A 23485-nucleotide genomic window follows, 5' to 3' on the forward strand; every position below is an offset into this window, starting at 1 on the left:
AGGGAAACAGCTAATACACCATTCACTGTACACAATTGCTAAAAAAAAAAAATAAAATAAATAAAAAAATCAACAAAGTAAAACCAAGCAATGCTCAAGAAACCATTACAAAAGGGGAGCAAACCTCTTTAACATAAATGAGTTCTCAGAGTTGCAAAGACTACCTCTGTTTTTTCTGTACTTTCTGCAGACCTCACAAGCAACGTGGCCCCCAAATTTCATATGAAGAACCAGAACACTTGGCAAGGCTCCTCTGGAAGGAGCTTACACACTAGCAGCCAACATAGGATGAAAACCTATTCAAAGAGGAACAGGCATGTGCTGACATTACAGGGAAATGCTGCCCTCATCTGTCTTCCAGTGACAGGTTTTATTTTCCTGCCTACCGTGCCTAAACTATTCATCACTTCCAGAATGAAAAGGCAACTCTACTGTTGCAACCAACTCTAAAGTCTGTGCCCGGGCCTCTGTTTGCACTGGAGCCATTAAGCAATGCTGTCGTTGCCAACTGGAGTCAATATGACCATGTTGCTGCAATGGAGTTGAAATGTAGAAATATCTTGGTTCTCTGTATTGAAGATAGCCTCTTGGCTCAACAGAAGAAAATGTCTTATACATTCTTTATAAAACTAAAACTGACCAAAGAAAAAATAATCCCCAATGTTGGGTGAGTGGGAGTACTGAGAGGCAGCACTGGGGTTCAGCAGGAGCAGAGCAACCCCTGCTCCTGCAGCGATTTGCAGGCTAGTGCACCAGGCAGCAATGCGGGGGCCTGGATGCCTGCAGCCCAGCCTGTTACAGAAAGCCGCCGAGAACAAGGCTGGTTTGCCTCTTTCATCCACATTGGTGACACTCCAGTGCACGCACACGTACACACAGAGCGGAGGCACATGTCAAGCACCATCAGTGGCCCTCAGGAATGTGAAATGAAGGAGAAATTCAACATGCATTCATATTTCATAAAAGTATAAGCTTTGAAATTGGAACATTACACCTAGTAGATGAAGTGTAACACTAGCCAGTTCTGTATGGGTTTGGGGTGCAGAAGGAGCATCTGTTAAACCTCTGTGGGACAATGCCGCTGGACAGCCAAGGTCCTCAGAAAGTACTCTGGCTGATGAAAGTGCAGATCGCAGTACGTATCGGTTACCATTTGCAGAGCTCCAGAGGAGCACAGCTCTCAGAGCAGATGGAGATGCTTCTCTATCAAGGCCTGTCTTTTAGTTCTTTAATGCAGTTAGCCCTGCTGAAACTCTGAGAGAGGGGCTGGAAAGTCCGATTCTCCTGGGTCACAGTTTGCTGACAGTTCTCCTTGCTTGTGCCTTTCCCCCTAGATTCCCATTCTTTTTGATTTTATTTTGTAAATCCTGGATTTAATCAAAGTCTGCGTCTCCAAAATTGAATGTACAGTTGCCCGGCATCTTAATGCCTGGAGCATTGTCCCAGCACAAGCAGACAAGTCTCCTTTGGTGGCACCAAACTGACTCTCTGGAGATTCGGGGCAGGGGTTTACGATCAGCCCCAGGGTTTGGATTCCAGCTGCATGAATTCAGGTCTCCCACAGCAGCATGGTCAGCTCTCACCCAGCCAAAGGCTGGGGCCAGCCGTGGGTACTGCGCAGCCACAAGCTTTGCCCAGCCAGGCAGCCAGGTGATGGGAACAAGGCTGGATGCTGCCTGCCCCACAAGCTCCATCCTGTGTCATCCAGGCTCTCATATCACTGTCCAAGGGGAGCAGACTGGCCAAAGCTTGCCAGAAACTTTACGACCTATGCAGAAACGCTCATTGGAATGTTTTTAACGGGTTTGTTGAAAAAAAAACCCTCTGCCCAGCAGAGCTAGCCACGCTTTCCCTGTTTTTTGGTTATTGTAAGAGAGTCTGCACCAGAAGAAGTTCTGTCTTCCTGATTGCTTGAAGAGAAATAATGAAAGTCTGGAACTCAGGAGACTGTGCACTACAGGCAGATGTCCAGATGAAACTGCGTTCAGGCTCTGTGGAACATGAATCCGTTTGTGCCTGGCAGAGCACGCACAAGAGAGAGAGAGAGAATTCAGTAGGTTTCTCTTGGCAGCAATCTGCATTTTCTTGTAAATGAGTTAAAATTTGCAAATATGAATCACATATAGTTCAAGGTTTGCTCTCCAGGACAGCTGTATGAGATCAAACCAAAGGCCCAGGCCAGGCCAGCACCTTGTCTCTGGCACCAGCCTGGCATAGACACCCAGGGTCAGAGCGTAAGAGCAGTAGAAGCACTACAGACCCACTTTCCTAGCATTCTCAAAGTCTCCTGAACCAGAAATAGTGTCTTGTTGAGTTTGGGGTTTTTTTTCATTAGTTTTCCTGAAAGATTTCGAAGCCATGCAACCGTTTAGTACCAACACCTTTTGGCAAGGAGCTCCAGAGCTGGGCTGAGCATGGGACAAAACACTCCTCCTTTCACTTTAAAGCTGCCACCTGGGAAGTTCCCATCTTTTCTCTGGTTCTAAAACTATTACAGGTAGGGAATAGCCATTCCTTAGTCCCCTTTGTCACTCCCCTTGTGATTTCCATAGATGGCTATTGGCTCTGCTCCACAGCCCTGACTTGTGCAAGGCAAAATCCTTGCTCCTTTTACTCGCTTGCTGAGCAGAGCCTATTCCAACGCTCAGGCTGTCTTTTGGTGCTTTCAGCATACCTCTTCAATTCTGCTTTGTCTTTTGGGCTGAAGCAGTGGCACATCACATTGGAGATGCACATGCACGTTTCACCTCCACGCTGACTCCATGCTTCACTGAGGTGCAGCTTTACGCTTTCATAGTGGGCTGAGTTAGTTATCATGCACGGATAAATCAGTTCAAGAAATTTATCTCTAGCCTTCTTGAGATTGTTTTATTGAGGAAGAAAACCTTGTTTTAGCAGCTGTGGCTGTGCTATCAGTCAGCCTGACTTTGATCGAGCAGAGTCAGCTCAGGTAAGGCTGCCATTTCCCACGGCATTTCCTTCAGTGGAAGATCCAGTTTAACCCACTGCTCCATCTTCCCTTCACCATAGCTTCTCAGTCCCACATCACCTCCTCCCTTGCCTGGTCAGATGCTGCTGTCTCCGAGTCATCTGATTTCTATGGCTCTAGCCTTCAGGGGATCTACTAAATGATCCTGTGACAAAAACTACCAGCACTGTTCATTTTTTGGTTTTTAAACAAATCATCACACCAAACCAGTGTAGAGGAAGGTCGTTCCTTCTCGCATAGCAAGAAGCTCAACGGCATTGCTAACCAGGCACCAGGACCAGAGCTGGAGGGGAGGTGGGAACAGGGACCTCTGAAACTGCATCTGGCCAAAAGGCTCAACATGAAACTGCAGCTGCACTCAGCATGAGTTGATGAACCAGGCCCGTTCACAGTGGAGGAAAATCTCTCCCCACATCCAGTTCCGACCACACGTATTTCATTTCCCTCTGCATCACTGAGCAGAGTGAGAGACTCCCCCACTGGGGCAAGACAGAGGACAAGGAGAACCAGAGCCAGGACCAGAGCTGGTCTGCTGCCCTGTACAGGCTCAGATACCCAGTTACCCCCGCTTTTTACAGACAAGTAATCTACAAAAATCAATGAAAAATACTTACACGGGAACAATCGGTGCGATATATAGACTTCTTTCCTCATTCCTTTCATCAGGTGCCATTTACGTACAGCCCATAGATTTCAGTTCATTTCTTCCCCTCCCCTATATCGCCTCCCCAAAAGGCTAATCTACACAGAGGATCTGGAGCCTTCCTGGGACTCACAGGAACCTGAGATTAGACATTGGCTCCCCAAATCCCCTTCAGGGATGGCCAAACGCTAACTTTTAAAAAATAACTGACATCATTCGGGTAACATGTTTTTTTCTTTAAAGGGTCCTGCCAGCATTTGCCTTATTTGCATCACAGCGCTACATTGGAAAAGATTTTTCTCATCCTTCAGACAGTTTTAACAATAATTTCCTCATTCCAAATCAAGAAGTCAGAAAGTCCACTTCCCCCTCACCTCCCTTCCAAAGCAGCTCAGACTGAGAAAATAATTTTTTAAGTTTCAAGAGGTGTTTCTTAAACTGGAATATTTTTCTTCTTCAGTACTTGGTAGTCTGTATTTACTAACCTTCCAAAAGGAAGGCCATTTGGACTAAAAAGCAAACGTCACCGAAATCACTGAAACCAGGTTCTTCCAACAATGTAAAACCTTTTGTCCCAGTAACTTCTTTGGGGCCAGCAGACATGAATTTGTTTCAAGACCAGTTTCAGTTTGAACGTTCCGGGATCTTCTGCTGCACCAGACTTTGTAGAGCATTCCCAACCCCTTCAGAAGGTGACTCACGGGAAATATGTGATTTTGCCCTCAGCAGATGGGCTGTGCAATCACCTCCTCACTCCTGTGCAGCTCCCCAGCAAGTCAGCTCTGCTCACACCCTGGTACCTCTCGCTTCTCATTCATCCCTCTCCAAGCAGCCGCGCTACGACTGCGTGGCAGATGCCCCATCCCTCGGAGCCGGACTGCGGTGCCACGGTGCCCGCATCAAACGAGCCACGGCCATGGACCTGAAGCCGAGCAATGACACAAAGCCCTGCCATAGGCCCACAAAATGATGGAAAATTAGATTTAGAGCTGAAACAAGAAAATAAAGCCTTCACTTACAAACACGCATGCTGCTTCTGGGTCTGTGCTGCTGCTTCCGACAAAAAACTAAACAACAAAGCCAGGAAGGGGACACCTCAGCAGGGCCACATCACCCACAGGCATGGAGAACAAGAACAGGGTGAGGCTCAGGGGAGCTCTGGGGACTTGGGAGTGGGGGTGCACAAAGTGTCAGGGAATTGCGACGTGGGGCTGGAAAGGTCCACTTACTGGGACAACCGGTCTGCCGAGATGACCCGTGGTCAACTCCAGCCTGCAGAGGCCAGAGTGGCTTTCACAGGGCAGCCGTATTGCTACCGTGAGGCTCGGCTTGAAGCCGCGCAGGAGTTCAACGGGAGCACCAGCTCTCTTCTTCACACATCTGGGTCTGGATAAAAAAGACCTTTCAATAGGGCCAGTCTGATTCAAAGCTCCGACACCGTTCAACAGCCGCCAGCCAGGCAGGAGCGAGTGCCAAATGACTCAGCTTCACGGCTGCTGCTTTACAATGCAGTCTCCAGGGCCACGGAGCAGCGAGCGAGCGAGCCAACATCCCGGGCAGAGTCGGGCTGGGCCGGGGGCTTGTGCCGACCCCTCGCAGGCCCCCGCTCCCCGGGTGCTGGGAGCGGAGCAGAAGACACGAGCACACGCTGCTCTCTGCTGGTCAGCGCACCGCCGCGCAGCCCCGGCTGGAAAATGTCCTCTTGCAAACAGATGACGGGGGAGAAATGAAGTTAAAGACGACTTCTTTTTTAAATTTGACATCACGCCTATGAACAGTCTCCGTAATAGAAATAACTTTGGGGTTTTACATTTGCTTTCATAAGCTCGGCCCCTAACTGCTTTACATACCTAGACAAACGCCAGTTGAAATACCACATTTCAAGTGTTTCCGCGTTATGGATGTGGCATTTTGGAACTGCACACGTCTGTGCTCTCTTTCCTGACTGAAAACATACTCGTGTTTTGAGCCAATCCAAAGGAAATGTACTTCTTTTCCACTTCTACTTTTCTCTTCCCAAGAGTTTTCCTTTCACTCCTGTTTAGCTAAAGTTATTAAAAATCATTCCAAATGTCCTTGGGTTCAGTGGATTCTGGACACTGAAGTCAAACAAGCCGGGAAAGCTGTGACCAACAGGACTCTTTGGCAAAGCTTGGCAAGAAGAGCATACATCAGATCTTGCACTTGCTCGTTTCTGTGAGGAATGGGAGGCAAAACTCCAGACAATGATATGGGGATAGGAAGAGATAGAAATTCTTCAGAGAATTTAAAGCAGCTGGAATAACAGCAGAAACCATGAAAATCACCGTTGAATGCGTGGCTGCACTCCCAGAGAATTAGGCTTTATCTTCTTATCTGAACACAGTAGGGTAAATTTGCCTCTGATGCAACTACCAGAGCGGTGTTTTGGTCTAAAAATCCAATTAACAAACACCTCAAGGTACTGAACGTGTGTTGGAGAAGACAGCACAGGTGTTCCTGACAACGCCAAGGAAAGCAAGACTTGAGGCTATGACACCTTTTTTGCACCCTTACCTGACAAAGGTTTCCTTCAGCTTTAACTATTTTTAGAATAGCGGCGATGGGAATCCAGATGACGCAGAAGATGATCGTGCACCAGCCAACGGCAGTTCCCCAGGCTGGATATAACACCGAGCCGTAAGTGGGAGGTGAAAACGTGACCAAAGACCAGACCAAAATTGCCTATAAAAAATGGCAAAGGGATTAAGAGAGAAAAGCAGTTGTCCAGCTAACTTGAACTTGCACCATATTTCCAAGTTGGTTTAAAAAAAAAGGGCCATCTACAAATTCTGCACATTTCCCTCTTGCTTTCTGAGTGCAAGAACAGTTGGGCAGGATTCGGTGTTCAGTCACGGCCAAGCAGCAAGACTGAAGGACAGGGCTGAAAGACAACACCGATACGCACCCTAACACTTTAGGTACATCTCTGCTTAAAGAGAACGTGATCTCTGGGTTCTGTTGAAATCTCATGTTGGAGAATATGCAAGTTGCTGGATGAGCCCAGTACCTTTGTCTGGATGTTTTATATGTTCCCATGTTCCGCTATTTACAGGCATATGGGAAAGAATCTGAGATCAACTGTTGGCAAATATTGCTGCAGAAATAAGATGTTTTAGGGGCAGCATTTTCTAAACCATAGTCCGGACAGATTAAAGGCAATGCGCTGGCCAGAGTGACTTGGTACTGCTCCTGGATTTGGGATGTTAATGAATTCTCTCATAGTAACGTACATCAACCATCACTACTCACAATTAGAAGTGCCGGAGTAACGAAAAACTGAGACACACATAACAGGACATAAAAAGATCTCAGTTAGACAGGGCAACAGCTGGACACCCAAAGAGCAAACCCAAGCCAGGGATCTGTCCTGAAAATGGGATTCCCCTCAAAGGGGAAAAACCTAGGTTTTCAAAACATTTTCTCAGTCGGAGATGAAACTAATCCAGCTGCTAAGATGGACAACCTGGTTGCTCCGTGTGTCTCCTCAGAGTGCAGACCCAGCTCGCCAGCAAGTGATCTGAAGGTCCAGCCTCTCCTGGAGAGGAGCGGTATGTATCGGAAAGCACAGATAGCATGTAGTTTGCTTCACTGGCACAGCCATACCCTCTCTTTATACATAGGGCCTGGGCATTCAGCCCTGAATCTTCACATGGAAACCTCTTCAATATCAAAGTAATAGGTTCTGTCACACTAACACAATCCAGTCATCTGCACTCACCATTAACAGCACAGGAGTAATGAAAAACCAGCACATTCTCCACCACAGCCAGAATAAACGGCTCTTCTTTCCAATCATCATTTCAATGTCTTCAATGAACCTGTTTCCTCCTGTTGAAAGACCAGCGTAGGGTGCACTGTAAAGCAGGTGCCTCCCTTGCAGGTGTGGTGCCTCACAAGGGATAGAAGAAAGGCAATGGTCAAGGGCAGTTTCTCCAGTTTGGTGGTAACCATTAAAGCTTTTCAGCTAGTTAAGTTAGAAATGCTTTATTGCGGTAATTAATGTTTAATATACACTCTGCCTGGGATTGCATAGTCAAATCATGGATTTTCAAGGCAAATAATTTACCGTAAATGTAGATGATGCCTATTATCTCCAGGACAGCTGCAATAAGGATTCCCCATCCAGCACAAAAGTGATCTATTAGGTTAACCCAGTAAATTCCTGCCTGTAGAACAAAAAAATAAAGAGGTAAAAATGTACCCAGTCCCAGTAACATCTTTATGCAAATAAAACAAGTTGCGTTGCTCAAGCCAGTTTAACTAATCACCAGTCTGAGTTTCTGAAGTTCCCAGTTCTCTAGGCTAAGTACACATTTCTGAACATCGTTTCCTTTAAAGATCTCTATGTCAAGTTGAAAAACACATCTGACAAAATACTGTCGATCTGTATATTAATAACAAGATACATGTGCACGCAAAGTATATATAGACAGCTGAGAGCAAAATGTAAATGTGGAACTTACTGTATTAAAGCTGATGCCAAAGGTTTAACACTGAGCTACAGCAACAGCTATACTGGTTATCAGTTCTGGTAGGCCTGTATACTCCTACACGCACAAGTTTTCCACGTGGGTTAAACACAGCTTTAAACACCAGCATGCAATAGCAGGATCACAGAGCAGGAAACAAGCTTTAAGCCTTTTCACACTCTTGTGTTCTAAGACCTTTGCAAGCTTCCCTGCCGTCATGTTTGCTTGACCATACAACTGCCTATTCACTCCAATTATCTCCTTCACATTCTCAGTCTAATTGCATATATAAATCTGCATTTCTAGATGGAGTCATGGCAATGAACCTTTACATCCTTAAAAGCAATTGCCTCAAGAAATTTTCACAGTATACTTAAAATTCCTTTTATGTATGTGTATATATGTATGCGTGTATACACACACACACACACAGGAGAAGTAATCATACAATCTACAGATGCTTGTGAGCTAATAGGTTTTTATGACGCGAGTAGGCCGTTTCTCAAATCCCGTCCTGTTCGGCAGTCAGTTCTGAACAAAAAGATCCCATTGGCATCTATTAGCAGTACCCACGGCACTGCAGACAGACTGTATGCATATGCTTGAGATTACACAAAGAATCTCCTGAACCAAGGAGCAATAAATCAGGCTGATGGTTCACAGGCTCTGTACAGGCCTTCCGTTTAAAAGCACATCTCAGTTCAATAATCACAGAAAACCTTAGGTTCTTCAAAGCTTCCCTCTGGGAGTTTCTTATTTGCATGTCCAGGCACACTGGCAGAATTCAAGATTCTCTCAGATCGATCCATGCAAACAGGAACAGTTGGAAAGGATATTTTGACTTGAGTTTATCGCTTGCAGCATAACTAAAGCCACAGCCAAAAAAGAATTGAATGGCTTACCTGAGTAACACAGACAAGACCGAGAAAGAAGAGCAATATGCACACACCCAGGGTTATAGGGATTCTTAACTTTTTCATCACTTTGGGATATATATCTTGTATGGTGGTTGTAAGTGTTTCTGCAAAGGAAGAAGCGTGGGTTTTGAGCAGCACAACTAAGAAAGGCAATGTTCATTGGAAAGGCCATGGGTTACTTAAAACCCCACTCACCTATGGTGGCAAACTGAGAGTCAAGGCCCAAGAGCAGGAGCATGAAGAAAAACAAGAAGGACCACAGAGGAGAAACTGGTATCCTGGAGAGAGCTTCTGGGTAAGCTACAAATGCCAGATCAAATCCTGGGAAGCAGTGGAAGGAAGGAGGTTATTGTCATGCCTTGGTCAAAGCAAGTCCCAATACCGACAGCGTGACGATCAGCTTACCTGAGTCCACAACCTCCGAGACGGGTCTCTCGGACACAAATGCCATATGTCCCAAGATGGAGAATATCGCAAACCCAGCAAATACGCTGGTGACGCAGTTGGTTACACAAACTAAAATAGCATCCGAGTAGCAGTTGTTGTGGAACTTATTGTACGATGACAAAGCAACAAGCCCGCCCCATGCCACGGAGGGAGTAGAATATCTGGGTGGCTGCATCTTTCCAAACCTACCAGCGATAAGAACATGGGCATTATTGTATTAACTTACAGTACATATCAGAAACATTTAAGTCAGCCCTCTGTGGAAGCTCCAGGGTTTTTCCACATTTAACCTGCATATTTAATCCTATTTCATTTATGTTTTAGAGTAGATGGGATATAGGACGCTGGTGACCTTGCAGTCTCAAGCACAAACAATACCTTCTATGATCTCTGAAGGCCACATCCTGAGTATGTTGCCAAATACTCTAAATCTTATTGGGCTAACCCTGAAGAAGAGCTTCCATTCATTCACACGTGTGGGCTCGTGAGATATGAATCTTGTCACAGTGCCAATGAATAAGGAAAACCAGGACAGGGTTGCAGGAGTGAGAACTTCCATGTGCTCTCCCACTTGTGCTCCTCACACCGTGACCCAGACAAACCACTTCTGCCTCTGCTGCAGCTCCTCAGCACCGAATGCTCACATAAATGACCAAAAATAAATATTGCACTCAATGTCTGCTTTTGGTAAGACTGAACTAATGTCGGCATAAGCCAGAACAAAAAAAATCCAGGCTTCCATTGTGAAAGGTGCCCTTCCTGGCCCACCTAACTTTCCAAGCTAATTTCCTGGGCAAGGCACAGCCTGAATTTCAAACTCAGCGGTCACTTCAACCTTCTGATAAAATCCCTTGAAATTATCAGTAACCAAAGCAAGTGGGACTGATGCAATGAGAGCAATGCTTGATCCCAGAGCAAGACCTTTCTGAGCAGGCCTTGCTAGGATGAAACAGCAGCAAGTCTGCGAGAGCTGCTCAGAGGCAATACCACAGTTGTCATCACTGTCTGGTTTGGCAGGGAGGAGCCAGAGGGTGGCTATTTGATTCTTTCAGCATTTACAAATTTTGAGCTAAATTATTTTTGTTTTGTTCGTAAGCAAGCATCAACTTTTTGTTAAATAAAGCATCTCAACTTCATTTTATGAAGCTTATGAATCTTAGAAGAGATTTTCAGTTATGTGGTTAAGAGAGTTACAATTACATTAACACTTTAATAATATAATCGATCATGATCCTATCCCTGTGTGCACTGCTAACGCAGAAGATGTAGATTAAGAAACAGAATTTACTCATCATATTCTAAATATGTACACCAAATATGTCTAATTCATCATCATAGCTCTGTTTGTGGATGTTTGTTTGGCACCGGGCTGCTTTGTCCAGGGAAAGCTGAGATGCTCTGGACCATGTGCGGAAGCAGAACTGGGGGAATTAGGAATCCTGGGCTGCAAATGCTGTTGTTCACTGCACTTTGGTAACTCTAATGTGAGTCAGTATTTCACCAGAGATTTTCAGAGGTTTGCACATTTGATACAGAATCATAGAATCATTTAGGTTGGAAAAGACCTTTAAGTTCATTGAGTCCAACCGTAAACCTAACACTGCCAAGTCTACCACTAAGCCATGTCCCTAAGTGCCACATCTAAAGGTCTTTCAAATACCTTCAGGGATGGTGACTCAACCACTTCCCTGGGCAGCCTGTTCCAGTGCTTGATAACCCTTTCGGTGAAGAAGTTTTTCCTAATATTCAATCTAAACCTCCCCTGGTGCAACTTGAGGCCATTTCCTCTCGTCCTATCACTTGTTACTTGGGAAAAGAGGCCAACATGCACCTCACTACAATCTCCTTTCAGGTTATTGTAGAGAGCAACAAGGTTTCCCCTCAGCCTCCTTTTCTCCAGGCTAAATGACCTCAGTTCCCTCAGCTGCTCCTCATAGGACTTGTTCTCTAGACCCTTCACCAGCTTCGTTGCCCTTCTTTGGACATGCTCCAGCACCTCAATGTCTTTCTTGTAGTGAGGGGCCCAAAACTGAACACAGCACTCAAGGTGCAGCCTCACCAGTGCTGAGTACAGGGGGATGATCACTCCCCAGTCCTGCTGGCCGCACTCTTTCTGATGCAAGCCAGGATGCTATTGGCCTTCTTGGCCACCTGGGCACACTGCCAGATGATATTCAGCTGGCTGTCGACCAACACCCCCAGGTCCTTTTCCGCCAGGCAGCTTTCCAGCCACTCTTCCCCAAGCCTGTAGCGCTGCATGGGGTTGTTGTGACCCAAGCGCAGGACCCAGCACTTGGCCTTGTTGAACCTCATACAATTGGCCTTGGCCCATCGATCCAGCCTGTCCAGATCCCTCTGTAGAGCCTTCCTACTCTCAAGCAGATCAACACTCCTGCCCAACTTGGTGTCATCTGCAAGCTTACTGAAGGTGCTGTGTGAATCAGCACAGGCAGGACACAGGAACAACCACAGATGAAATGCAAAGAGTAAGTTTATTTGCATTAACTCACCAACTGGGGGATCCCTGAAACAGCACCTGGGCAGAGGCACACAACAGGGAACGCAGGTAGCATGGAGCTCTGTCCATGCTAGAGGATTGCCAACCCTGCTGTTTTTGCCTGTTTACCAGGGATTTGTGCAGGCGTAGTTTACCACTGCGCTTTGATCTTTCCCACAGCAGGGCAGGAATCTCAAGCATGTTCAACAGGGTGCCTCTAAGTCTACCATCTGCCTATGTTATCTAAACACAGATGTTTTACTTGTTAAATACACAAGGATAAACAACAATTAGAATGATAGATGTATTTTTCTACACCCGAAATGCAGGTCACTTAAGCATGTTTATAATCATCCCTCCTGCCCTCCCCCCCTTGGCCTCCAGCTGCAGGCAGGTGGGGTGTCCTGGCAGTGGAGGGCCTGCTCTAGCAGGGACAGATGAGCAACAACAGTAACAAGAGAGCACCAACAACAGCTAGACAGCCTTAAACAAGACTACCTTTGAGTTAAGAAAGATCCAGTGCCTTATATCTGTGCAGAACCCCTCCCATCTAATATCGTTGAATGACACTATGTTCTATGGGGACCAGAAATTACTCCCTGTGAAGGTGGTTATTATCATGGGAAAATAATATTCCCCAAAGAATTTCTTTTTAAACCTCTTAGTATTTATATGATTACACCTAATGGAAGGTTTAAGTGTAGTACAAGGTTGCATCTTTCAATCACTGATTTCCACCTGGATACATGGAACCTAGCTTGGCCAGTCCCAACGATCTTCATGGGCTGCCTTAGTTTTACGGTGGAAAAGAACCCCACACTGGGCAGCATAGAGACATCAGAGTTCACAAAGACAACTCACGGCACAAATCTTAGCTTTTAATTTAAAAGATAAAGTCTTCTGTGACCTCTTCCCTGAAGTGGTGGAGGAGATTAAACAAAAACAGTAAGCACAAAAAAGATGCCTGGTTTACCAATGGAAGTGCAACATACAGGGCAACTGGACAAAGACAATGGAGACCAGTTCCATACACTCCAGTTCCAGGAATTATATTATGGCAAATAGGTGTACAAGCATCTAGTCAGTGGACTGAATTGATTGCAGCATCTCTTGCTATCCTGGAAGGGAAGGCACATCATGTTACTTATACACTGACAGTTGAGTTGTATACAAAAGCCTCACAACATGGTTACCCCGCTGGGCCTAAGAAGATTAGCATGTACAAAGATACCCTATATGAGGGGCAGATATATGGCAACAAATTTGGCAATATGTACAAAGGTATCCTTTAAATTAAGGCATGTCTCATCTCATCAAAAAGATTATTCACTTGAACAAAATAATAAGGGAGTAGATGATATGACCCCTGCCAAAGTACATGCTCAAGCTATAAATGTGCATATAGCTTGTGGACATCAATCAGCTCATACTGTGTGCACATGGGACATTGCTCAAACTCCTCTGCCTTTACATATTTATAAAGCATGTGCACATAATTGTACTATTTGTACACAGCATTATATAGGCCATGGGGAAAGATGAAACAGGGTCAGTGGGCCTTGAATACCTGGCAGGTCAATTACATGGGCCCCCTGCTCCTGTTGAGGGGCTGGCGATATGTATTCACTGCTGTGGATACAGGGTCAGGACTCTTTTTTGCTAAACGCACCAAATATGGTAATCAGCATAACACAGTTGAAGCATTAGAACAACTTATTCATCAATATGAACCTCCTCAACAAATACAAAGTGACCAAGGAAAACACTTTAGTGGACATAATGTCCAAGATTGGCCTCAAGGGCTAGTGACAGATTGGATATTCCACACTGCCTACCATCCCCAAGCTAATGGCTTGATTGAAAGAATGAATGGGATGCTGAAGGAACAATTAAGGAAGCTAACCAGTACTAAAACTTTACAACATTGGAGTTCACATCTTACTAAAGCAGGGTTTTTTGTTAAACAACTGGAATATTCATAATCAAACACCCTATGATCATATTATAACACCTTCAGTACAAAACATGGTGAAGATTGACATTCTTCCAGATGGTATCTCTCCCAAAATATTAACTACAGGGGAAATGGAATTGCTTACACTGATGGACTGCATGGTGGGACTGCAACCCATTAGTCTAGATGTGAAGATTCATATAATAACCCCTGAGAATGCCCTATGGTTCTGTACCCCAACTTCTCTTATTTTACATCCCCTGTTGATACCAGATTCTTGAGTTCTTGTATTTCAGGTATCTTCAATGAATACGTGTGCCTTATCTAGAGGAGATAGCATTGGAACAGTATTATTGGTGTCATGAACCCAACATCAAATTGAAGTTCAATCTGAAAAAGTGCAAGCCATAGCTCTTCAACCTTTGTGGGCAATTGCCCCATATCAGGTTATCAAACCCAGAGTAATATTAGCTGAAGGAGCTAATTAGCTGAAGGAGCAATGGTGTATGCATTACTGGAAGGAGATGACACTCCTGTTTTCCTTATCATAGGTTGGCTCATCATGCTTTGTAGTTTTGTACTACAAGCATGTGCCCTGGATACATTTCCACGAAATTAACATGTAAATACTTGGATTTGGTTGGCCTCTACTGTAACTAACTCACCTGCCTTTTGTATTGAGGGAGGATTAACAGCTGCAGATCTTTTGACAACATGTTTCATTGGCATGCCAAAGCCAGTAGCTGTATTACGGAATTATGCTACGGTAAGTTATTTTGATGTTAATGTTCCTCGTTGTTATTCTTTCCAAGTAGGTAACGGCTGTGCGCCAAGGAACATTACAAAATCGACTGGCGGTGGACTATCTCCTTCTTCGACACCATAAACTCTGCTCTGCTTTTAAAGGCATGTGTTGCTTCAACATCACTGATGAATCAGCCAGCGTAGAGAATGACATTCAACATCTCCAGGACTTAATGCATCAAATGAAACAATCTACTGGTGGTCCCTGGCTAGCTGAGTGGTTTAATTCCCTGGCAGAATAGATGGGACACCTGATTCAAAGCATTATTGTAGGGATATTTTTATTCCTCTTTCTATATGCATTTATTTCATGCCTCTGTAAAAAAAACATCCTGCAAGCCCAAATGGACACCTCCACCTTTGCCAGCCTCAGCGGAAGCAGTCCCTTGAGTGAGGGGGTGGAATGTGGGATAGTAATGGAAGATTGGTGAGGTAATGAAAATAAATTTATACTTTGCATTTCATCCGTGGTTTTGTGGTTGTTCCTGCGTCCTGCCTGTGCTGACTCACACAGATGCACTTGATGCCCTCATCCAGATCATTGATAAAGATATTAAACAGAACTGGCCCCAATACTGAGCCCTGGGGAACACCACTTGTGACCGGCTGCCAACTGGATTTAACGCCCTTCACCACAACTCTTTGGGCCCAGCCATCCAGCCAGTTTTTTATCCAGCAAAGAGTACACCCGTCCAAGCCATGAGCAGCCAGTTTCTCTAGGAGAATGCTGTCAGAAACGGTGTCAAAGGCTTTACTAAAGTCCAGGTAAACAACATCCACAGCTTTTTCCTTATCCACAAAGCAGATCATCTTGTCGTAGAAGGAGATTAGGTTAGTCAAACAGGACCTGCCTTTCATAAACCCATGCTGACTGGGCCTGATCACCTGGTTGTTCTGTATGTGCCATGTGATGGTGCTCAAGATGATCTGCTCCATAACCTTCCCCAGCACTGAGGTCAGCCTGGCAAGCCTGTAGTTCCGTGGATCCTCCTTCCAGCTCTTCTTGTAGATAGGCTTGTAGTTAGGATTTTCTAACCTCCAGTCAGCTGGGATCTCTCCACTTAACCAGGACTGCTGACAAATGATTGAAAGTGTCTTGGTGAGCACTTCCACCAGCTCCCTCAGTACCCCTGGGTGGATCCCACCCGGCCCCATAGACTGTGTACATCTAAGTGTTGTAGCAGGTCACTAACCATTTCCTCTTGGATTATGGGGGCTTCATTCTGCTCCCCATCCCTGTCTTCCAGCTCAGGGGGCTGAGTATGCTGAGAACAACTGGTCTTACTCTTATTAAAGACCAAGGCAAAGGCGGCATTAAGTACCTCCACCTTTTCCTCATCCTTTGTCACTATGTTTTTCCCCACATCCAATAAAGGATGGAGATTCTCCTTAGCCCTCCTTTTGTCATTAATGTATTTACAGAAACCTTTTTTATTGCTTTCACTGCAGTAGCCAGATTAAGTTCTAGTTGGGTTTTGGCCCTTCAAATTTCCTCCCTGCATAACCTCACAACATCTTTGTAGTCCTCTTGAGTTGCCTGCCCCTTCTTCCAAAGGTCATAAACTCTTTTTTTTCCCCTGAGTTCCAGCCAAAGCTCTCTGTTCAGCCAGGCCGGTCTTCTTCCCCACCAGCTCATCTTTTGGCACATAGGGGCAGCTTGCTCCAGCGCCTCTAAGATTTTGTTCTTGGAGAATGTCCAGCCTTCCTGGATGTCTTTGCCCTTCAGGACTGCCTCCCAAGGGACTCTGTCAACCAGGCCCCTAAACAGCCCAAAGGCTGCCCTCTGGAAGTCCAAGGTGGCAGTTCTACTGACCCCCCCTCCTTACTTCTCCAAGAATCAAAAGCTCTATCATTTCACGATCGCTATGCCCAAGACAGCCTCCAACCATCACATCATCTACAAGTCCTTCTCTGTTCGCAAATAACGGGTCCAGCAGGGCCTCTTCCCTAGTCGGGTCACTCACCAGCTGTGTCAGGAAGTTATCTTCCACACACTCCAGGAACCTCCTAGACTGTTTTCTCTCTGCTGTATTGCATTTCTGGCAGACATCTGGTAAGTTGAAGTCATCCACAAGAACAAAGGCTAGTGATTGTGAGACTTCTCTCAGTTGCTTATAGACTATTTCATCTGCCTTTTCATCCTGATTGGGTGGTCTATAACAGACTCCCACCATGATATCTGCCTTGTTGGCCTTCCCCCTGATTCTTACCCATGAATGCTCCACCATTTCATCACCGTTGTCAAGATCTACACAGTCAAAACACTCCCTAACATACAGGGCTAGCCCACCACCTCTCCTTCCTTGCCTATCCCTTCTGAAGACTTCATAGCAATACATTGCAGCACTCCAGTTTTGTGAGTCATCACACCATGTTTCTGTGATGGCAACTATAGCATAGTTTTCCAGCTGCACACTGGCTTCCAACTCCTCCTGTTTGTTACCCATGCTGTGTGCATTGCTGTAGATGCAGTTCAATTTGGCTATTGATGCCACCACGGTTTCTGGGGGAGAAGTCCAAATTCCTATGCGACTCTTCTCAGGCATTTAAGGCATTTTGCCGTTTTTTATAGGCAATTTTGGTCTGGTCTTTGGTCACGTTTTCACCTCCCACTTACGGCTCGGTGTTATATCCAGCCTGGGGAACTGCCGTTGGCTGGTGCACGATCATCTTCTGCGTCATCTGGATTCCCATCGCCGCTATTCTAAAAATAGTTAAAGCTGAAGGAAACCTTTGTCAGGTAAGGGTGCAAAAAAGGTGTCATAGCCTCAAGTCTTGCTTTCCTTGGCGTTGTCAGGAACACCTGTGCTGTCTTCTCCAACACACGTTCAGTACCTTGAGGTGTTTGTTAATTGGATTTTTAGACCAAAACACCCCTCTGGTAGTTGCATCAGAGGCAAATTTACCCTACTGTGTTCAGATAAGAAGATAAAGCCTAATTCTCTGGGAGTGCAGCCACGCATTCAACGGTGATTTTCATGGTTTCTGCTGTTATTCCAGCTGCTTTAAATTCTCTGAAGAATTTCTATCTCTTCCTATCCCCATATCATTGTCTGGAGTTTTGCCTCCCATTCCTCACAGAAACGAGCAAGTGCAAGATCTGATGTATGCTCTTCTTGCCAAGCTTTGCCAAAGAGTCCTGTTGGTCACAGCTTTCCCGGCTTGTTTGACTTCAGTGTCCAGAATCCACTGAACCCAAGGACATTTGGAATGATTTTTAATAACTTTGATTTGTTTGCCATTTGTTGAGTTGCAGAGTATGTTTAAAGTTACAGCTTTACTGAACTTTCACAATAGCCCAGACTAAGGTAAGACATTAAATGCTCTTGTTTTTTGCTTTTCAGCGCATTGTAAGCTGTTGCAGGCCCGCTGCAAACTGGGGTCCCTACCTGGAATGTAACAGAGGAGAAAGATACAGCCATGTCGTAGATTCCAAAAAGGAAAAGGAACACGAGATTCCTACCGTGTCTGGCTTCGTATACACTCAACAATGAGATGGCCATTTGGATGACAAATTTTTAACCTACGTGTGCTTTTTTTCTTTAATTATTAGAAAGTGACTGTGCAAAACAACAACAACAAAAAGCAAATCAACCCCCTGCCCTTCAAAACCCTGCCCCCAAATGAAAGCCAGCTGTATTATTTATTTTTGGTGCCGTATGCTTGGGGAGGAATAGCTAAATTAGACACTGAGATCTCCCCAGAGATTTAGGTGGAGAGGGCAGGAAAATGCATTGCAGGCTTGCCAGGCTGATGGACTGGACACGCTTAACCCCATCCAACCAGTATCCAGCTGGACTGCAGATACGGTTGTAGAAGAGAATAAAGACACATTCTGGTGCTTCCCAGCTACAGGAAATTTGAGCCAAAAGGTGCTGTGCTTGCATGCCCCAATGTGCTATGGGCAGTTACTACCTTCTGCTGTGCTTTGCCACCCACAGTGGTGTGAGGTTGGCAGAGAGGTGAATGGGTGTGCTGCTGCCTGGGACTGTAGCTCAGGGAACAGGAATAATTTTGCTCTGTCTAAGCCTTGCCCAGTGCTGTGAGGCTGCTCAGGATTTGATGTTGACTACAGTGTGTGTGTGTTTTGTCTGTGCATCTAAATACTGAGTGGCAAAAAATTGCCACCACAGGAAATAAGGCCTTAACATGGTGAAGAGCAGGCTTCCTTCTATTTCTCATTATTCCCCTTGGGATCCCCAAAGAGCCATCTTCTGTGTCATGCCCCATGCTCAGCATTCATCTGTCTGTAATTCAAAAATCCTATGTTTCCATACCCTGTTATTAGGCTCTGCAGAATGAAATAGTAACTATTGAATTCTGTTACATCTGCTCTCCTACACTCACCAAGGCTTTACCTATCAGTTTGTTTTCTGCATCTTTCACTCAGGCTTGGGTTTTCCTTTCCAAAGGAGACTCAAAGTGCTTTTTAAAGACTCAGTGTTGTCAGTGTTGCAGTAGAGCCAAAAGAAGCAGAACTTTACCCCGAGTGAAGGTTACAACTGCCTTGTAGCGCTGTTACTCCAAAACTTGCTGAAATCATGAGATTATTGAAAACATAGGAAATTTGTAATGCATTTGGGAACACAGACTTACGCTCCTACCTAGGCAGGAGGGGGTTAGTTTAAGAGAACCTGACTTCACTCGTAATACAAGTGAATTCCTCATAAAGGAAAAAAAGATCTATGGATTGAATGAATACATTTTGTATGCTGAGGAACATCTCTCATACTGTGATAATGCTTCCTTGGGAACAGCGCAGCAGGGTTTCTAGCTGTCACTTCCTCTCAGGGCTTTGTCACTCTTTCTGGACATGAAGGAGTGTGGATAGTGGCTTGTTGCCCAAGCTGCATACCTTGGTGTATGTTTTATACTGGTGTTTTTGTGACAAATCAACACTTTATGGCAAATAAAATGTGATTTTCTGTTTTTAATGGTTTTGGAGCTGGAAAATGAGATTTTAGCCTTTTGTATGGGGGGGGGGGGGGGCAGTTGGTGGGAAGGGAAGTACCATCAACTCTTCCGTGATCCTAAACCTTTGGGGGATTGAACTGGAAGGATTCAACCTCCAGGAAGCCCTTTCTTATAGAAGTTAGGATCTAGTGCAATAGCCCTGTTTTGGAGTGGACTCAAAAAATACAGAAACTAATTGAGGAGGGATTTATCGAAAGGACTGTGGGATTTGAGCCTGTAACAGAAGCTGGTTGAGAGGACCCCTTTTCTGTACTCCAGCTGCTCTAGGGTCGTGGTCTAGCCATGAACCAGCAGAAAACAGTGCTGTCACTGTCCCTAATGTGTGGAGAGTCTGGGAGCGGGAGGGAGGCTGAGCTGCAAAGCTGTTGTGCTCATCCCCCAGTGCACCATCCATTGGAGCACCATAGTGGGCAGCAGTTCATACCTGGGAAGGGACAGGCTCTGGGAAGGAGAGAGAAGTTAAGCAAGTAATGAGTGAGAGCACTCCAAGAGGTGGTGGGGAAGCAGCCTGGCCAAACCAGCTTCAGAAAGAATCCAGGAAAGTTTCAGCAAAAGAGGTGCTGAAGGCTAATACCAGCCACCTACTGCTTTGCAGGAAACCCCTGCTGCTGCACGCAGGGCTCCTTTGAGGCTTCTTCTGCTCTGCACTTGTCTTATGCACTTCCAGGAGCTGTTTTCATGATGTTGCACTATCAAGGCCTCCCAGAAGAGCGACAGAAGACAACTTCTTGAGGGCTGGGCATCCAGTTTTGGTGCTTTCTCCTTCCTCCGAGGTAATAAAATCCCCCAGTTCTGAAGGCAAAGTTTGCTGTCCTGGCCCCAGGCAGAGCTGGGATCCCTCTCTGTGTGTGCATGTCTGACATCTTCCTGTCACATCCAGTTTCTGTTGCTCTCTTTGAATGAGTTGATTTACCCCTTATGTTGCTGACTACTGGCATCTGCTGTGGAGTCTCAAAGAGTATTTAGGAGTTGGCATTCATATTTCTCACCCATCACAGCTCTGGCCCAGCATCTAGGGTTGTTCAATAGCCCCCGAGGATTACATGAAGAAGTGATGTCCCTCAGCACTGCTCTAGAGGCAGGCTGGACCTAGCAGGCCCAGGCATATTCCTCACCCAGGCTGGTGCCCAACATACGGGTGTTTGTTGGGTTGAAAAATCAGCAGTGCCAACCAGTGCAGCATTCCTGGTAAGGGAGGATGCTCTATGCTGAGCAGGTTGTCAAAATGCCTGGAGTCTGGGCTTTTTTAGTTTGAGGAAAAAAAGAAAAATGTTCTGCTTTGGATGCAGCTGAACAGGAGTGAAAGGAAAACTCTTGGGAAGAGAAAAGTAGAAGTGGAAAAGAAGTACATTTCCTTTGGATTGGCTCAAAACACGAGTATGTTTTCAGTCAGGAAAGAGAGCACAGACGTGTGCAGTTCCAAAATGCCACATCCATAACGCGGAAACACTTGAAATGTGGTATTTCAACTGGCGTTTGTCTAGGTATGTAAAGCAGTTAGGGGCCGAGCTTATGAAAGCAAATGTAAAACCCCAAAGTTATTTCTATTACGGAGACTGTTCATAGGCGTGATGTCAAATTTAAAAAAGAAGTCGTCTTTAACTTCATTTCTCCCCCGTCATCTGTTTGCAAGAGGACATTTTCCAGCCGGGGCTGCGCGGCGGTGCGCTGACCAGCAGAGAGCAGCGTGTGCTCGTGTCTTCTGCTCCGCTCCCAGCACCCGGGGAGCGGGGGCCTGCGAGGGGTCGGCACAAGCCCCCGGCCCAGCCCGACTCTGCCCGGGATGTTGGCTCGCTCGCTCGCTGCTCCGTGGCCCTGGAGACTGCATTGTAAAGCAGCAGCCGTGAAGCTGAGTCATTTGGCACTCGCTCCTGCCTGGCTGGCGGCTGTTGAACGGTGTCGGAGCTTTGAATCAGACTGGCCCTATTGAAAGGTCTTTTTTATCCAGACCCAGATGTGTGAAGAAGAGAGCTGGTGCTCCCGTTGAACTCCTGCGCGGCTTCAAGCCGAGCCTCACGGTAGCAATACGGCTGCCCTGTGAAAGCCACTCTGGCCTCTGCAGGCTGGAGTTGACCACGGGTCATCTCGGCAGACCGGTTGTCCCAGTAAGTGGACCTTTCCAGCCCCACGTCGCAATTCCCTGACACTTTGTGCACCCCCCACTCCCAAGTCCCCAGAGCTCCCCTGAGCCTCACCCTGTTCTTGTTCTCCATGCCTGTGGGTGATGTGGCCCTGCTGAGGTGTCCCCTTCCTGGCTTTGTTGTTTAGTTTTTTGTCGGAAGCAGCAGCACAGACCCAGAAGCAGCATGCGTGTTTGTAAGTGAAGGCTTTATTTTCTTGTTTCAGCTCTAAATCTAATTTTCCATCATTTTGTGGGCCTATGGCAGGGCTTTGTGTCATTGCTCGGCTTCAGGTCCATGGCCGTGGCTCGTTTGATGCGGGCACCGTGGCACCGCAGTCCGGCTCCGAGGGATGGGGCATCTGCCACGCAGTCGTAGCGCGGCTGCTTGGAGAGGGATGAATGAGAAGCGAGAGGGTACCAGGGTGTGAGCAGAGCTGACTTGCTGGGGAGCTGCACAGGAGTGAGGAGGTGATTGCACAGCCCATCTGCTGAGGGCAAAATCACATATTTCCCGTGAGTCACCTTCTGAAGGGGTTGGGAATGCTCTACAAAGTCTGGTGCAGCAGAAGATCCCGGAACGTTCAAACTGAAACTGGTCTTGAAACAAATTCATGTCTGCTGGCCCCAAAGAAGTTACTGGGACAAAAGGTTTTACATTGTTGGAAGAACCTGGTTTCAGTGATTTCGGTGACGTTTGCTTTTTAGTCCAAATGGCCTTCCTTTTGGAAGGTTAGTAAATACAGACTACCAAGTACTGAAGAAGAAAAATATTCCAGTTTAAGAAACACCTCTTGAAACTTAAAAAATTATTTTCTCAGTCTGAGCTGCTTTGGAAGGGAGGTGAGGGGGAAGTGGACTTTCTGACTTCTTGATTTGGAATGAGGAAATTATTGTTAAAACTGTCTGAAGGATGAGAAAAATCTTTTCCAATGTAGCGCTGTGATGCAAATAAGGCAAATGCTGGCAGGACCCTTTAAAGAAAAAACCATGTTACCCGAATGATGTCAGTTATTTTTTAAAAGTTAGCGTTTGGCCATCCCTGAAGGGGATTTGGGGAGCCAATGTCTAATCTCAGGTTCCTGTGAGTCCCAGGAAGGCTCCAGAACCTCTGTGTAGATTAGCCTTTTGGGGAGGCGATATAGGGGAGGGGAAGAAATGAACTGAAATCTATGGGCTGTACGTAAATGGCACTTAAAATCATAGTATATCTGAACTTGGAAGGGACCCATAAGGATCATCAAGTCCAACTCCCTGCTGCTCACAGGATCACCTGAAACTAAACCATATGACTAAGAGCATCATCCAGACCCTCCTTGAATTCTGACAGGCTTGGTGCCATAACCACTGCCCTGGGAGACTATTCCAGTGACCGACTGCCCTCTCAGTGATGAACTTTTTCCTAATGTCCAATCTGAAATTCACCTGACACAGCTTCCATCCATTTCCTAGTGTCCTATTGCTGGTCACCAGAGAGAGGAGATCTGCAGCTCCTCTTCCGCTGCCCTCCTTGAGGAAGTTGTTGACTGTGATGAGGTTGCCCCTCAGCCTTCTCTTCTCCAAGCTGAACAAACCAAGTGACCTCAGCTGCTCCTCAGAAGTCTTGCCCTCGAGGCCTTTCACCATCTCGGTCCCCCTCCTCTGGACACCC

The 23485-nt window shown here is 46.0% G+C and overlaps 1 protein-coding gene and 1 long non-coding RNA gene across 2 annotated transcripts in view; one reads left to right on the forward strand and one right to left on the reverse strand.

The window, feature by feature from the left end:
- Window positions 1–5133: 5133 nt before the first annotated feature.
- Window positions 5134–23485, reverse strand: part of LOC115333881 (sodium- and chloride-dependent neutral and basic amino acid transporter B(0+)-like) — a 36440-nt gene continuing 18088 nt past the window's right edge. Inside the window, exons 7-13 of the mRNA XM_029997437.1 lie at window positions 9445–9671; window positions 9235–9360; window positions 9025–9143; window positions 7720–7819; window positions 7372–7481; window positions 6168–6335; window positions 5134–5331 (exon numbers count right to left, since the gene is read on the reverse strand). Of these exons, the coding sequence (XP_029853297.1) occupies window positions 5134–5331; window positions 6168–6335; window positions 7372–7481; window positions 7720–7819; window positions 9025–9143; window positions 9235–9360; window positions 9445–9671 (1048 nt within the window). The remainder of the gene's footprint in view (window positions 5332–6167; window positions 6336–7371; window positions 7482–7719; window positions 7820–9024; window positions 9144–9234; window positions 9361–9444; window positions 9672–23485) is intronic.
- On the forward strand, window positions 17298–19675 carry LOC115333876. The gene is made up of 2 exons (XR_003920945.1): window positions 17298–17481; window positions 18086–19675. It is a non-coding gene; the product is annotated as an uncharacterized LOC115333876 (long non-coding RNA).

This window comes from Aquila chrysaetos, chromosome 21, assembly GCF_900496995.4.
Source record: "Aquila chrysaetos chrysaetos chromosome 21, bAquChr1.4, whole genome shotgun sequence".
Lineage (NCBI taxonomy): Eukaryota > Metazoa > Chordata > Aves > Accipitriformes > Accipitridae > Aquila > Aquila chrysaetos.